Source organism: Oncorhynchus tshawytscha, unplaced genomic scaffold (assembly GCF_018296145.1).
Source record: "Oncorhynchus tshawytscha isolate Ot180627B unplaced genomic scaffold, Otsh_v2.0 Un_contig_11018_pilon_pilon, whole genome shotgun sequence".
Classification (NCBI taxonomy): domain Eukaryota; kingdom Metazoa; phylum Chordata; class Actinopteri; order Salmoniformes; family Salmonidae; genus Oncorhynchus; species Oncorhynchus tshawytscha.
Genome location: NW_024609768.1, coordinates 78602 through 96529, shown reverse-complemented (window position 1 = coordinate 96529; position 17928 = coordinate 78602). Strand labels below are relative to the sequence as shown.

Sequence of the window (17928 nt, the reverse complement as noted above, 5' to 3'; positions counted from 1 at the left end):
CCAGACATGATGCTGCCACCACCATGCTTCACCGTAGGGATGGGTCCAGGTCTCCTCCAGACATGATGCTGCCACCACCATGCTTCACCGTAGGGATGGTTCCAGGTCTCCTCCAGACGTGACGCTTGGCATTCAGGACAAAGAGTTCAATCTTGGTTTCATCAAATGTTTTTGGTCACATACACATGGTTAGCAGATGTTATGTGTAGTGAAATGCTTGTGCTTCTAGTTCCGACAGTGCAGCAATATCTAAAAAGTATTCTAACAATTCCACAACAACTACCTTATACACACAAATCTAGGTAAAGGGATGGAGTAAGAATATAGCCATATAAATATATGGATGAGCAATGAGCGAGCGACATAGGCAAGATGCAATAGATGGTATAATATACAGTTGAAGCCGACTTCAAGTTTACATACTTATGTTGGAGTCATTAAAACTTGTTTTTCAACCACTCCACAAATTTCTTGTTCACAAACTATAGTCTTTGCAAGTCGGCTAGGACATCTACTTTGTGAATGACACAAGTAATTTTTCCAACAATTGTTTACGGACAGATTATTTCACTTATAAGTCACTGTATCACAATTCCAGTGGATCAGAAGTTTACATACACTAGGTTGACTGTGCCTTTAAACAGCTTAGGAAATTCCAGAAAATTATGTCATGGTTTTAGAAGCTTCTGATAGGCTAATTGACATAATTTGAGTCAATTGGAGGTGAACCTGTGGATGTATTTCAAGAACTAACTTCAAACTCAGTGCCTCTTTGCTTGACATCATGGGAAAAAAATCAAAAGAAATCAGCCAAGGCCTCAGAATTTTTTTTGTAGACCTCTAGAAGTCTGGTTCATTTCTAAACACCTGAAGGTACCACGTTCATCTGCACAAACAATAGTACACAAGTATAAACACCATGGGACCACACAGCCGTCATACCACTCAGGAAGGAGACGCGTTCCGTCTCCTAGAGATGAACGTACTTTGGTGTGAAAAGTGCAAATCAATCCCAGAACAACAGCAAAGGACCTTATGAAGATGCTGGAGGAAACAGGTACAAAAGTATCTATATCCACAGTAAAAAGAGTCCTATATTGACATAATCTGAAAGGCCGCTCAGCAAGGAAGAAGCCACTGCTCCAAAACAGCCATAAAAAAGCCAGACTACGGTTTGCAACTGCACATGGGGACAAAGATCGTACTTTTTGGAAAAATGTCCTCTGGTCTGTTGAAACAAAAACAGAACTGTTTGGCCATAATGACCAACTTTATGTTTGGAGGAAAAGGGGAGGCTTGCAAGCCGAAGAACACCATCCCAACCATGAAGCAAGGGGTGGCAGCATCATGTTGTGGAGTTGCTTTGCTGCAGGAGGGACTGGTGCACTTCACAAAATAGATGGCATCATGAGGCTGGAAAATTATGTAGATATATTGAAGCAACATCTCAAGACATCAAAGCTTGGTCACAAATGGGTCTTCCAAATGGACAATGACCCCAGCATACCTCCAAAGTTGTGGCAAATGGCTTAAGGTCAACAAAGTCAAAGTATTGGAGTGGCCATCACAAAGCCCTGACCTCAGTCCTATAGAACATTTGTGGGCAGAACTGAAAAAATATGTGCGAGCAAGGAAGCCTACAAACCTGACTCAGTTACACCAGCTCTGTCAGGAGGAATGGGCCAAAATCCACCCAACTTATTGTGGGAAGCTTGTGGAAGGCTACCTGAAATGTTTGACCCAAGCTAAACAAATTTAAAGGCAATGCTACCAAATACTAATTGAAGGTATGAAAACTTCTGACCCACTGGGAATGTGATGAAAGAAATAAAAGCTGAAATAAATCATTCTCTCTACTATTGTTCTGACATTTCACATACTAATAATAAAGTGGTGATCCTAACTGACCTAAGACAGGGAATTTTAACTAGTATTAAATGTCAGGAGTTGTGAAAAAATGAGTTTAAATGTATTTGGCTTAGGTATATGTAAACTTCTAACTTCAACTGTCCATATGGGATGAGTAATGCAAGATATGTAAACATTAAAGTGACTAGTGATCCAATTATTAAACCTGACAATGATTTAGTCTGTATGTAGGCTGCAGCCTCTTATTTGTTTATTTTATTTCACCTTTATTTAACCAGGTAGGCTAGTTGAGAACAAGTTCTCATTTACAACTGCGAACTGGCCAAGATAAAGCAAAGCAGTGCCACGAAAACAACAACACAGAGTTACACATGGATAAACAAACGTACAGTTAATAACAACAATAGAAACATTTATATACAGTGTGTGCAAATGAGGTAAGATAAGGTAGGTAAGGCAATAAATAGGCCATAGTGGTGAAATAATTACAAATAATCTCTGTTAGTGATGGCTGTTTAACGGTCTCATGGCCTTGAGATGGCCTTTAATGACCTTGAGATGGTCTCCTGGCCTTTAATGCATCTTGTACTGATCTTGTGTTCTGCCTTTCACCCAGGACAACAGAATGGATCCCAGCCGGCGACCCAAAAAAACGACTTCGTAAAAGGGGGAAACGGAGCGGTCTTCTGGTCAGACTCCGGAGACGGGCACATCGTGCACCACTCCCTAGCATTCTTCTCGCCAATGTCCAGTCTCTTGACAACAAGGTTGATGAAATCCGAGCAAGGGTAGCATTCCAGAGGGACATCAGAGACTGTAACGTTCTTTGCTTCACGGAAACATGGCTAACTGGAGAGACGCTATCGGAATCGGTGCAGCCAGCTGGTTTCTCCACGCATCGCGCAGACAGAAACAAACATCTTTCTGGTAAGAAGAGGGCGGGGCGTATGCTTCATGGTTAACGTGACGTGGTGTGATCATAACAACATACAGGTACTCAAGTCCTTCTGTTCACCTGATTGAGAATTCCTCACAATCAAATGTCGACCGCATTATCTACCAAGGGAATTCTCTTCGATTATAATCACAGCCGTATATATTCCCCCAAGCAGACACATCGATGGCTCTGAACGAACTTTATTTGACTCTTTGCAAACTGGAATCCATACATCCTAAGGCTGCATTCATTGTAGCTGGGGATTTTAACAAGGCTAATCTGAAAACAAGACTCCCTAAATTGTATCAGCATATCGATTGCGCAACCAGGGCTGGCAAAACCTTGGATCACTGCTATTCTAACTTTCGCGACGCATATAAGGCCCTGCCCCACCCTCCTTTCGGAAAAGCTGACCACGACTCCATTTTGTTGATCCCTGCCTACAGACAGAAACTAAAACAAGAAGCTTGCACGCTGAGGTCTGTTCAACGCTGGTCCGACCAATCTGATTCCACACTCCAAGACTGCTTCCATCACGTGGACTGGGATATGTTTCGTATTGCGTCAGACAACAACATTGACGAATACGCTGATTCGGTGTGCGAGTTCATTAGAACGTGCGTTGAAGATGTCGTTCCCATTGCAACGATTAAAACATTCCCAAACCAGAAACCGTGGATTGATGGCAGCATTCGCGTGAAACTGAAAGCGCGAACCACTGCTTTTAATCAGGGCAAGGTGACCGGTAACATGACCGAATACAAAGAGTGTAGCTATCCCTCCGCAAGGCAATCAAACAAGCTAAGCGTCAGTATAGAGACAAAGTAGAATCTCAATTCAACGGCTCAGACACAAGAGGTATGTGGCAGGGTCTACAGTCAATCACGGATAACAAAAAGAAAACCAGCCCTGTCACGGACCAGGATGTCTTGCTCCCAGGCAGACTAAATAACTTTTTTGCCTGCTTTGAGGACAAAACAGTGCCACTGGCACGGCCTGCAACCAAAACATGCGGCCTCTCCTTCACTGCAGCCGAGGTGAGTAAAACATTTAAACGTGTTAACCCTCGTAGGGCTGCAGGCCCAGACAGCATCCCCAGCCGCGCCCTCAGAGAATGCGCAGACCAGCTGGCTGGTGTGTTTACGGACATATTCAATCAATCCCTATCCCAGTCTGCTGTTCCCACATGCTTCAAGAGGGCCACCATTGTTCCTGTTCCCAAGAAAGCTAACTGAGCTAAACGACTACCGCCCCGTAGCACTCACTTCCGTCATCATGAAGTGCTTCGAGAGACTAGTCAAGGACCATATCACCTCCACCCTACCTGACACCCTAGACCCACTCCAATTTGCTTACCACCCAAATAGGTCCACAGACAATGCAATCTCAACCACACTGCACACTGCCCTAACCCATCTGTGAGGAATGTGAGAATGCTGTTCATCGACTACAGCTCGGCATTTAACACCATAGTACCCTCCAAGCTCGTCATCAAGCTCGAGACCCTGGGTCTCGACCCCGCCCTGTGCAACTGGGTACTGGACTTCCTGACGGGCCGCCCCCAGTTGGTGAGGGTAGGCAACAACATCTCCACCCCGCTGATCCTCAACACTGGGGCCCCACAAGGGTGCGTTCTGAGCCCTCTCCTGTACTCCCTGTTCACCCACGACTGCGTGGACACGCACGCTCCAACTCAATCATCAAGTTTGCGGACGACACAACAGTGGTAGGCTTGATTACCAACAACGACGAGACGGCCTACAGGGAGGAGGTGAGGGCCCTTGGAGTGTGGTGTCAGGAAAATAACCTCACACTCAACGTCAACAAAACTAAGGAGATGATTGTGGACTTCAGGAAACAGCAGAGGGAACACCCCCTATCCACATCGATGGAACAGTAGTGGAGAGGGTAGCAAGTTTTAAGTTCCTCGGCATACACATCACAGACAAACTGAATTGGTCCACCCACACAGACAGCATCGTGAAGAAGGCGCAGCAGCGCCTCTTCAACCTCAGGAGGCTGAAGAAATTCGGCTTGTCACCAAAAGCACTCACAAACTTCTACAGACGCACAGTCGAGAGCATCCTGGCGGGCTGTATCACCGCCTGGTACGGCAACTGCTCCGCCCACAACCGTAAGGCTCTCCAGAGGGTAGTGAGGTCTGCACAACGCATCACCGGGGGCAAACTACCTGCCCTCCAGGACACCTACACCACCCGATGTTACAGGAAGGCCATAAAATCATCAAGGACAACAACCACCCGAGCCACTGCCTGTTCACCCCGCTATCATCCAGAAGGCGAGGTCAGTACAGGTGCATCAAAGCTGGGACCAAGAGACTGAAAAACAGCTTCTATCTCAAGGCCATCAGACTGTTAAACAGCCACCACTAACATTGAGTGGCTGCTGCCAACACACTGACTCAACTCCAGCCACTTTAATAATGGGAATTGATGGGAAATTATGTAAAATATATCACTAGCCACTTTAAACAATGCTACCTAATATAATGTTTACATACCCTACATTATTCATCTCATATGTATACGTATATACTGTACTCTATATCATCTACTGTATCTTTATGTAATACATGTATCACTAGCCACTTTAACTATACCACTTTGTTTACATGCTCATCTCATATGTATATACTGTACTCGATACCATCTACTGTATCTTGCCTATGCCGCTCTGTACCATCACTCATTCATATATCTTTATGTACATATTCTTTATCCCCTTACACTGTGTATAAGACAGTAGTTTTGGAATTGTTAGTTAGATTACTTGTTGGTTATTACTGCATTGTCGGAACTAGAAGCACAAGCATTTCGCTACACTCGCATTAACATTTGCTAACCATGTGTATGTGACAAATAAAATTTGATTTGATTTAAATAGATGTAGATGTATAATGAATGTCCACTAATGACTAACACAGTTAAACAAATATTCATTTAGACTTTTATTCAGATATAAATTCAGATATAAATGTTGCAAAGTCATTACATTTTCAGCTTGATGTCTGCTACACAAATTAACTCAATGAAATGCAACTAAATTCGAGTTTTCAAGGTTAAAGAAACGCATTTTATTCATCTGGAAAATATCCAAATCTTACAATAAACATCAAAGTGTTTATACATGAACACAATCAATCAAAACTCATGAATAAAAACTTGTCTTGAGAAGAAAAAACAACAAATGTAGGAATATTTTTGAGTTTCATACATACAAAGCAAAAAACACAAATTCTTAGTAAAAAAATATCAAATATACAGTTGAAGTCAGAAGTTTACATACACCTTAGCCAAATGCATTAAACTCAGTTTTTCCACAATTCCTGACATTTAATCCTAGTAAAAAAAATTGCCTGTCTGAGGTCAGTTAGGATCACCACTTTATTGTTAGAATGTGAAATGTCAGAATAATAGTAGAGAGGATGATTTATTTCAGCTTTTATTTAATTCATATTTCATTCATCACATTCCAAGTGGGTCAGAAGTTTACATACACTCAATTAGTATTTGGTAGCATTGCCTTTAAATTGGATAACTTGGGTCAAATGTTTTGGGTAGCCTTCCACAAGCTTCCCACAAGTTTGGCAAATTTTGGCCCATTCCTCCTGACAGAGCTGGTGTAACTGAGTCAGGTTTGTACAGGTCTCCTTGCTCACACATGCTTGTTCAGTTCAGCCCACAGATTTTCTGTAGAATTGAGGTCAGGGCTTTGTGATAGCCATTCCATTACCTTGACTTTGTTGTCCTTAAGCCATTTTGTCACAACTTTGGAAGTATGCTTGGGGTCATTGTCCATTCGGAATACCCATTTGCGACCAAGCTTTAACTTCCTGACTGATGTCTTGAGATGTTGCTTCAATATATCCACATAATTTTCCATCCTCATGATGCCATCTATTTTGTGTTGTGCACCAGTCTCTCCTACAGCAAAGCACCCACACAACATGATGCTGCCACCTCCGTGCTTCACGGTTGGGATGGTGTTCTTCGGCTTGCAAGCCTCCCCCTTTTTCCTCCAAACATTACGTTGGTCATTATGGCCAAACATTTCTATTTTTTTTTCATCAGACCAGAGGACGTTTCTCCAAAAATTACGATCTTTGTCCCCATGTGCAGTTGCAAACCCTAGTCTGGCTGTTTTTATGGCAGTTTTGGAGCAGTGGCTTCTTCCTTGCTGAGCGGCCTTTCAGGTTATGTCGATATAGGACTCGTTTTACTGTGGATATAGATACTTTTGTACCTGTTTCCTCCAGCATCTTCATAAGGTCCTTTGCTGTTTTTCTGGGAATGATTTGCACTTTTCACACCAAAGTACGTTCAGCTCTAGGAGATGGAACACGTCTCCTTCCTGAGCTGTATGACGGCTGCGTGGTCCCATGGTGTTTATACTTGCATAATATTGTTTGTGCAGATGAATGTGGTACCTTCAGGCGTTTGGAAATTTGCTCCCAAGGATGAACCAGACTTGTGGAGGTCTACAATGTTTTTTTTTTGAGGTCTTGGCTGATTTTTTTTTATTTTCCCATGATGTCAAGTAAAGAGGCACTGAGTTTGAAGGTAGGCCTTGAAAAACATCCACAGGTGTACCTCCAATTGACTCAAATGATGTCAACTAGCCTATCAGAAGCTTCTAAAGCCATGACAACATTTTCTGGAATTTTCCAAGCTGTTTAAAGGCACAGTCAACTTAGTGTAAACTTCTGACCCACTGGAATTGTGATACAGTGAATTATAAGTGAAATAATCTGTCTATAAACAATTGTTGAAAAAATTGTGTCATGCACAAAGCAGATGTCCTAACTGACTTGCCAAAACTATAGTTTGTTAACAAGAAATTTGTGGAGTGGTTGAAAAACGAGTTTTAATGACTACAACCTAAGTGTATGTAAACTTTGACCACAACTGTATACAGTATCAGTCAAAAATGTTGACACACCTGCTCATTCAAGGGTTTTTCTTTATTTTTTACTATTTTCTACATTGTAGAATAATAGTAAAGACATCAAAACTATGAAATAACACATATGGAATCATGTAGTAACCAAAAAAGTGTTAAACAAATCAAAATATGATATATTTGAGATTCTTCAAAGTAGTCACCCTTTGCCTTGATGACAGATTTGCACACTCTTGGCATTCTCTCAACCAGCTTTTCCCCTCAACGATCTACACACACCAAAAAATATTACATTTACAAAAATATTCAGACCCTTTACTCAGTACTTTGTTGAAGTACCTTTGGCAGCAATTACAGCCTCGAGTCTTCTTGGGTGTGACGCTACAAGTTTGGCACACCTGTACTTGGGGAGTTTCTCCTATTCTTCACTGCAGATCCTTTCAAGCTCTGACAGTAAAAATAAAGAAAATCCTTGAATGAGTAGGTGTGTCCAAACGTTTGACTGGTACTGTATGTCAACACACAGCCTCTCTATTCTCTCATGTGATTTCAGGTCCTCTGACTGGGAAAATATCTTTCCACAATGAGAACATTGGAGAGGCTTCTATCCTGTGTGTGTGCCTTCATGCCTTTTCAGGTTCACTAACTGGGTAAAACTCTTTCCACATTGGGAGCATTGGAAAGGCTTCTCTCCTGTGTGTGTCATCTCATGCTTTTTCAGTGTCCCTAAATAGGTAAAACTCTTTCCACACAGGGAGCAGTGGAAAGGCTTCTCTCCTGTGTGTGTTCTCTTATGCATTTTCAAGTTCCCTAAGCAGGCAAAACTTTTTCCACACTGGGAACATTGGAAAGGCTTATCTCCTGTGTGTGTCCGCTCATGTGATTTCAGGTCCCCTTGCTGGGTAAAGCTCTTTCCACAGTCTAAGCAGTGGTAGGGCTTCTCCCCTGTGTGTGTTCTCAAATGCCTATTCAGGTTCCCTAACCGGGTAAAACTCTTTCCACACTGAGAACATTGGAAATGCCTCTCTGATAAGTGAGTTTTCTCATGTGATTTCAGGTCACGTGATGAGAAAAATATATTTCCACACTGGGAGCATTGATATGGCTTCTCTCCAGTGTGTGTTCTTTCATGCCTTCTCAGGTTCACTAACTGGGTAAAACGCTTACCACACAAGGAGCAGTGGAAAGGCTTCTCTCCTGTGTGTGTTCCTTCATGCCTTTTCAGGTTCACTAACTGGGTAAAACTCTTTCCACATTTGGAGCATTGGAAAGGCTTCTCCCCTGTGTGTGTCAACTCATGCTTCTTCAGTGTCACTAAATAGGTAAACCTTTTTCCACACAGGGAGCAGTGGAAAGGCTTCTCTCCTGTGTGTATTCTCTCATGCACTTTCAAGTTCCCTAACCAGGTAAAACTCTTTCCACACAGGGAGCAGTGGAAAGGCTTCTCCCCTGTGTGTGTTCTCAAATGCATATTCAGATTCCCTGACCGGGTAAAACTCTTTCCACACTGAGAGCATTGAAATGGCCTCTCTCCTAAGTGTGTTCTCTCATGTGATTTAAGGACCCCTGATGAGTAAAAGAAAAAATCGCACTGGGAGCATTGATATGGCATCTCTCCAGTATGTTTTCTTGCATGCACTTTAAGATGGCCTGAGTGTCTAAAACTCTTTCCACACTGGGAGCAGTAGAAAGGGTTCTCTCCTGTGTGTGTTTTCTTATGTTCTTTCAGGTGCCCTAATCTGATAAATCTCTTTCCACACTGGGAGCAGTCATGTGGTCTTACTGGTTTGGATGTCTTTGGGGCTGCTTCTTCTGAAGGACTCTTCCCGCTGTGAGAGTCTGGTCTCTCTTCTGTCAAAGACAAACATAGTATTTGGTTAAAATGAGACCTGAATGAAACCTCCACATGATAAAACTGTCTTCCTATGAGGTTTAATCTAGACTAGATCCCTCAATAAAAGAGCAGAGCACGTCATCACAGAGTGGCTGTAGTGCTTTGTTGGCAAATAAAAACACTATTACATTTAAGGTGGGTTTCAACAACATGGGTTAACTCAAACTGGGTTAAATCAAGGTTTAATATGTAATCTTCTTGCACCAAACTTAAAACCTAGATTTGAAGTAATCCTAGATATATGTAATCCTGCTAGACTAACTTTAATTTGGAATTTTAATCCAAGATCAAATGTAATCTTGTTGCTCCATTGTTTAAAAAAAAAAGTTTCATTTAAACTGCTACTGATTGAAGAAGTTTAAATGTATCAAATGTCCATGCATGTGCTTTATTTTAGGTGTGATACACAAGTTTAGCTCCTGTGGCTTATCCGTGAATGTACAATTAAACTAGCCAGCTAACTCATTAACATTTTTTTTTTTAAATCATTAGCCCGAAGTGAAAGCTCACTTTGCTAGCTATCTAGTAAGCTAGCAATGACCCATGCTGGTTTGTTTCCAAAGAAAAAGAATTAGAACATGTTGCTATGGTGAATCCATTGACACATGTCACTAACCATAGTTTAGTTTATTTAACCTTACATGAACTAATCCAGGTTTAAAATTAAGTGGTGCAACACATCTCTGATTAATTATAAATCTAGATGTACAAACGTTAGATTTAGGTTGCTCTGGATAATAGCATCTGCTAAAAAATGTATATGGGGAGACTTTGTTCAGTCGGCTAAAAACAGTGGCGGGTAGACAGACCTATGGTACTTTTTTCTCCAACCCACATAGGCCTACCTAGCGAAATGATCTCACATTAGCCCCCTTTTCAGCATTGTCTTTAAAACACTCCTGAGTCCATTTCCACAGCCCAGCGGAAAACTAAATTAGCATTAAAAAATCCCAATAAAAATATATTTAAACTAGATACTGTATCTTAATGGTGTTTAATCAGGATGGCTCCTGACAAAACATGATTTAAATTGATTTATTGACCACATCAAATTTGCTAGCTAGCTAATAACAGATCACGTCAATATGTAATAACAGATTATGTCATTATGGCTAGTTAACTAGCTAACTTTCAGGGGATAAACTAGATGGCTACATTTGCTTGCCATCTATAGTGGTGATGACAGTTGTTCTGACTGACAACTTTACCAGAAGGAGGACTTGCCGACGTCAAACTCTTTCCAAACGCCTAATCTCTGATGAAGCAAGCTAAACGACACGTTGTTTGCTTAGCTAATGGTTCTGGCTGCCCTCGCGTATCTGAAAATACATGATCCATCGATGTTTACTGATCATGAAAATCATGCAGTTGCTTGTTGTATAACTCTGATATAGATACATGTGGAATAATCAGAAATGTGTAGTTCTGACTATGAGCTTAAAAGAGGATGACGATATTTAAACCAAATAGTTACAACATTTATTTAACAATCCCCTGAAACGGCACATAGTTGTCAAGGGTTTTAGTGGAGCTGAGGTCTCCTTACCCCCCCAGCAGCCAAATGGAACGATCCGCACCGTATTGTCACGTTTTATTTATTAACGACCTATTAAATTACCAGAGAGGCTATTTCATAAACCCTCAAAGCTCCAGATTTCTATTGAATCAGTCCGTCTTACCTTATAGGCCTGACTCAAATATTAGGGACCTAATAACACCATAGAGATTTCAATCAGATCAGTCCGTCTTACCTTATAGGCCCGACTCAAATATTAGGGACCTAATAACACCATAGAGATTTTAAAAACAAATAATATAGAGCTTCAAAATCATGTTTGTTTAAAAAATAATAATAATAATGTTCTCATGGGATGTTGCGTTGAGACTGAACAAAGAACTACAAACATAGATATTCAGAGATGTTTTGGTTTAAATGGGAAAATATATATCCAAAATAGGAGCATTAGATCCATTGTTCACGTTTTGTGAATGGCCCCTAGCCCTGGATCATGATTCAGTTCCATTACATTACACATAAGAGTCATTTGACCATGATTCAGTTCCATTACATTACACATAAGAGTCATTTGATCATGATTCAGTTCCATTACATTACACATACGAGTCATTTGATCATGACTCAGTTCCATTACATTACACATAAGACTCATTGAGTTTTGTTAAGAGCCCCGATGCTCACACTAACACACAATGGTTTTGGTAGAAATAAGGACCATATCTTTCATATCAGCGAGAAATAATAAATTAAAAACAACTAAAGGTTCAATAGAAACACACCTTTATAGGGTTTGTGTTCCCACACGGCCATATCTCCATGTTACAGCGCGTGTTTACGGCAAACAGACGGAAGACAGCGTGGATTACATGCGCTAATTAGCTATATGCATCCCCGAACACCTGTGTGTAAACGGGAAGACGGAAGCCACAAACGTAACCGGTTAAAACAGTATGTGTGTATTTCGCATTTGTGAAATTATTTTGATGTGTTCATATGAAAGTCGAGAGATTTATGTTTCTAGAACCGTACCGCAATGGAGAATCGATTCACGTTTCGAGTGAGTATTTTTGGCTTCCAGAGCCAATTTGCCTGTAAAACAGATCATGTCCTTGGACTGTTAGGAGTAACAGACTGCTTTAGTTCATTATTGGACTAGGTTGCCCCCAGTCTTTCTAGCTTTAACAATTCCTACAGAATATAATTATTAAAGTGTATAACTTCAGTAGAATACCCCTCTAAAACCACACAACTGCAGAATGTATTCCTTTGTTTTTAAGACAATACTCACTGGTGTTAATCAGATCTCCAGTCTTCTCCTCTTCATCCTTCCCCTCCGCCCTGAAAGCTTCTTCCTCATCTTTCACTGTTACATCATCTTCTTTTTTCAATGTGATATCTTTCTCCTCCTCTTCATTCAATGTGATATCTTTCTCTTCTTCTTCATTCAATGTGATATCTTTCTCCTCCTCTTCATTCAATGTGATATCTTTCTCCTCCTCTTCATTCAATGTGATATATTTCTCCTCTTCTTCATTCAATGTTATATCTTTCTCTTCTTCTTTCAATGTGACAGATTTCTCCTCTTCTTCTTTCATTCCAAAAGCTTCTTTCTTCTCTTCATTCAATGTGATATCTTTCTCCTCTTCTTTCAATGTGATAACCTTCTCCTCTTCTTCATTCAATGTGATATCTTTCTCTTCTTTTAATGTGATATCTTTCTCTTCTTCTTTTAATGTGATAGCTTTCTCTTCTTTTAATGTGATATCTTTCTCTTCTTTTAATGTGATAGCTTTCTCTCCTTCTTTTAATGTGATAGCTTTCTCTTTTTTTAATGTGATAGCTTTCTCTTCTTTTAATGTGATAGCTTTCTCTTCTTTTAATGTGATAGCTTTCTCTTCTTTTAATGTGATAGCTTTCTCTTCTTTTAATGTGATAGCTTTCTCTTCTTTTAATGTGATATCTTTCTCTTCTTCTTTTAATGTGATAGCTTTCTCTTCTTTTAATGTGATATCTTTCTCTTCTTTTAATGTGATAGCTTTCTCTCCTTCTTTTAATGTGATAGCTTTCTCCTCTTCTTCTGTCATTCCAAAAGCTTCTTTATCTTCTTCTTTGACTGTGACAGTCATGTCCTCCTCTTCCTCTTTCACGACAATGTTCAGTCCCAGAGCTTCTTTCTCCGACCAGCAGACCTCTTCTTTAGCAGGGGGGAAGTAGCTTATTAAGCTCATAGTCTGGGATGTTAGCTAGCTAATAAGCATTACTGAAAGGGAACGGGGGATACCTAGTCAGTTGTACAACTGAATGACTTCAACTGAAATGTGTCTTCCGCATTTAATCGACATCCACGTCTTCTGCGCCCGGGGAACAGTGGGTTAACTGTCTTGCTCAGGGGCAGAACTGCGATTAGCCTATAGTGCTAGTGCTATCTTAACCAGAGCTGACTAACAACGTCAATATGAAATGAATCAACGTTATACGCAGACAGTGTGTTTAAAACGCTGAGGTAAATACCTATATAATGGTCCAAAGAGCTCCAATGTTTTAGTTTTATGTTTGCTAGTAAGCTACGGATGTGGTTGAATCAGTAGCCATGTTTAAAAAGTAAGCACCCGGTCCACTAGATTATACGTCACGCAAGAAGCATCACTTTCTTTTTCTTTTCTTTTTACCTTTATTTTACCAGGCAAGTCAGTTAAGAACAAATTCTTATTTTCAATGACGGCCTAGGAACAGTGGGTTAACTGCCTGTTCAGGGGCAGAACGACAGATTTGTACCTTCTCAGCTCGGGGGTTTGAACTTTGAACTTGCAACCTTCCGGTTACTAGTCCAACGCTCTAACCACTAGGCTACCCTGCCGCCCCATCGCCATCTGCTGACTGGACTGAGTAACGCAGTTTAGGAAAATATTCACGACATTGTTTATTCTGGCAAATAATGTCATAAGAAGTCATTTCAAAATAACCAGGTGACATGTGTTCTCTTACTTCTTACAGATATGCTTTCCTCTATGCAGATTAGACCTGAAAGGGATTCAACAAAGCAAGAACAATTAGATATTTAGCTAACTTGCCTAATTATTATGGAGGGGGGGGGGATGTTTAAATATATTTTTCCTTATTATTATTGAGCCTTGTGAAGCTATCAATTACACTTTGTATGTTGTATTAATACACCCAGTCACCCCAAAATACAGGCCTCCTTCCTAACTCAACTGCCAGAGAGAAAGGAAACCACTCGTGGATTTCACCATGAGTCCAATGGTGACTTTAAAACAGTTAGAGTTTAATGGCTGTGATGGGAGAAAATAGAGGATGAATCAACAACATTGGAGTTACTCCCCAATACTAACCGAAATGACAGAGTGAAAAGAAGGAAGCCTGTACAGAATAAATAATATTCCAAAACATGCATCCTGTTTGCAATAAGGCACTAAAGTAATACTGCAAAACAATATGGAAAATAAATTAAAATTTTATATTTGGGGCAAATCCAACACAACACATCACTCAGTAACACTCTTCTTATTTTCAAGCATGGTGCTGGCCGCATCATGTTATGGGTATGCGTGTCATCGGCAAGGACTAGGGAGTTTTTAGGATAAAAATAATAGGAATAGAGCTAAGCACAGGCAAAATCCTAGAGGAAAACATTGTTCAGTCTGCTTTCCAACAGACACTGGGAGAGATACACTGGAGTTACTTACCAAGACACACTGGAGTTACTTACCAAATATACACTGGAGTTGCTTAAAATATACACTGGAGTTACTTACCAAGACACACTGGAGTTACTTACCAAGACACACTGGAGTTACCTACCAAGACACACTGGAGTTACCTACCAAGACACACTGGAGTTACACCAAGACACACTGGAGTTACTTACCAAGACACACTGGAGTTACTTACCAAGATACACTGGAGTTACTTACCAAGACAACATTGAATGTTCCTGGAGTGGCCTAGTTACAGTTTTGACTTAAATCGAATGTTCCTGAAAATCGATGGCAAGACTTGACAGAGCTTGAGGAATTTAAAAAAATTATAATGTGCAAATATTGTACAATCCAGGTTTGCAAAGCTCTTAAGAGATTAAGAGACTTACCCAGAAAACTCACAGATGTAATCGCTGCCAAAGGTGATTCTATCATTTATTGATTGAGGGGTTGAATACTTATCTAATCAAGACATTTATTTGTTTCTCTTCCACTTTGACATTACAGAGTATTTAGTTGAAAAACTAAAAAGACAATTAAATACAATATTATCCAACTTTGTAACACAACAAAATGTGGAAAAAGTCCAGGGGTGTGAATACTTTCTGAAGACACTGTATGTGAGATGCAAAATCTCTTTCCACACTCTTCCCTGGTGATATTTCAGGTTCCCTGACTGGGTAAATATCTTTTGGGAGAAAGATATATTGTTCTGCTGTGTGGATTCTTTCAAGGCTTCTCTCCTGTGTGTGTCATCTCATGTGTTTTCAGGCTCCATAACTCCATAATAAAATTATTTCTCTGGGAACATTGGAAAGTCTTCTCTCCTGAGTTTATTCTCTTATGTGATTTCAGGCCCCCTAATGGTTAAACTCTTTTCACACTGGGAGTAGTGGTTTCGTCTAGCTGGTTTGGATGTCTCTGGCTGGGGTTTCACTGAGTCTGGTCTTTCTCCTGCCAAAGACAAACAGGGTTTGTTTAGGCAGAAAGACCTGAATGGAAACTACATGATCCCTCCCGTAAATATTTGCATTTGATGTGTTTTCTGAGTGAGGGGGATGCTGTAAATCAAGAGGCCTGCTGTAAATCAAGAGGCCTGCTGTAAATCAAGAGGCCTGCTGTAAATCAAGAGGCCTGCTGTAAATCAAGAGGCCTGCTGTAAATCAAGAGGCCTGCTGTAAATCAAGAGGCCTGCTGTAAATCAAGAGGCCTGCTGTAAATCAAGAGGCCTGCTGTAAATCAAGAGGCCTGCTGTAAATCAAGAGGCCTGCTGTAAATCAAGAGGCCTGCTGTAAATCAAGAGGCCTGCTGTAAATCAAGAGGCCTGCTGTAAATCAAGAGGCCTGCTGTAAATCAAGAGGCCTGCTGTAAATCAAGAGGCCTGCTGTAAATCAAGAGGCCTGCTGTAAATCAAGAGGCCTGCTGTAAATCAAGAGGCCTGCTGTAAAATCAAGAGGCCTGCTGTAAATCAAGAGGCCTGCTGTAAAATCAAGAGGCCTGCTGTAAAATCAAGAGGCCTGCTGTAAAATCAAGAGGCCTGCTGTAAATCAAGAGGCCTGCTGTAAAATCAAGAGGCCTGCTGTAAAATCAAGAGGCCTGCTGTAAAATCAAGAGGCCTGCTGTAAAATCAAGAGGCCTGCTGTAAAATCAAGAGGCCTGCTGTAAAATCAAGAGGCCTGCTGTAAATCAAGAGGCCTGCTGTAAATCAAGAGGCATACTGTAAATCAAAGCCCTCACACTGTAAGACCCTATTTTATATATTAGCTGGTCTTGTTGGCAATAGAATAAGTTGTCAATAGTGGCCCACCTGATTATGATTTCATAATGGAATTTTTGTTGGGATTCCGTAAACAACAGATACTGTGTGTTTGTGGGGACGTAGGGCTGTGTTCCAAACAGAAAACTACAACCCTTCAGTTCCTCAACAGCACAACTAGGAGAGCTCCAAAAGCTCCATTTCATAGTTGAAGGCTCTTTCCTTGAGTCATAAAAGTGCAATGGAATGACTTAGGAACTGTGCACAGTTTAGAGAAGTGTGTGGCCACTTGGAGACAACAGGTAGACCTCTCACTCAAACTCAAACGCTTGCAGTCCCCAAAATGTTCATGAATATTCTTATGCTACTGAATGGTATCCACAGTATTTCAGAGGTTGTTATTGACAAATGCTGCAAAAACTACAGTAAATGTAAAAGGCACACAAAATCACCAGTGTTGAGTCCTCACCTCTAATGTTTGGATTCAGTCTTGTGTCAGGGGAAATGTTGAGTCCTCACTCACCTCTAATGTTAGGATTCAGTCTTGTGTCAGGGGAAGCGTAGAGTCCCTACCTTTTGGTCTGATAATTTCCCAATGCTCTCCAAATTGTTATCTTTTAATTGCTACCATGGTCATGTGCTTTTTATATTTCTTCTGTTAGAAACATCTGGCCCAATCCACACAGGACAATTTGCACCCGTCTAAAGGGTTGACCCAACTTTGTATTTTTCCCCAGAACAATCACATGATGTTATTTCATCTTGTTTATTTGTTTTAATCAATTTGATGTAAAAAGTATGATGTCACAAATGCCTATCTTCTCCCTTGGATTGAACTGTAGCCTCGTTGCATTACCTAGAGTACTAACCTGTGGGCCACGGTGGTACTGCAGGTGATCAACTCATGTTTTTTTCTTAAGATTTTTTTTTAACCAGTTGGGAGTGTACATAACATTAAGGACACCTTCCAAACTACATATTCTCTATCTTATACCTTCTCTACCCACCCTCCTCTACCCCCCTATCTCCATCTCCTCTACCCATCCATCTCCTCTACCCCTCCTCTACCCCCTATCTATCTCCATCTCCTCTACCCCCTATCTATCTCCATCTCCTCTACCCCCTATCTATCTCCATCTCCTCTACTTCCATCTCCTCTACTTCCATCTCATTTACCCCCTTATCTATCTCCATATCCTCTACTTCTCCATCCATCCATCTCCTCTATCTCCCTCTCCTCTACCCCATCTATCTATCTATCTATCTATCTATCTATCTATCTATCTATCTATCTATCTATCTATCTATCTATCTATC

The 17928-nt window shown here is 40.8% G+C and overlaps 1 protein-coding gene across 1 annotated transcript; it reads right to left on the bottom strand.

The window, feature by feature from the left end:
• Positions 1 to 8223: 8223 nt before the first annotated feature.
• On the bottom strand, positions 8224 to 12879 carry LOC112248007 (zinc finger protein OZF-like). The gene is made up of 2 exons (XM_024416828.2): positions 12428 to 12879; positions 8224 to 9577 (listed from the first exon to the last, which is right to left on the bottom strand). The coding sequence occupies exons 1-2, from the start codon at positions 12732 to 12734 to the stop codon at positions 8331 to 8333; spliced, it is 1554 nt and encodes a 517-aa protein (XP_024272596.2). The 5' UTR covers positions 12735 to 12879; the 3' UTR covers positions 8224 to 8330.
• Positions 12880 to 17928: the final 5049 nt, after the last annotated feature.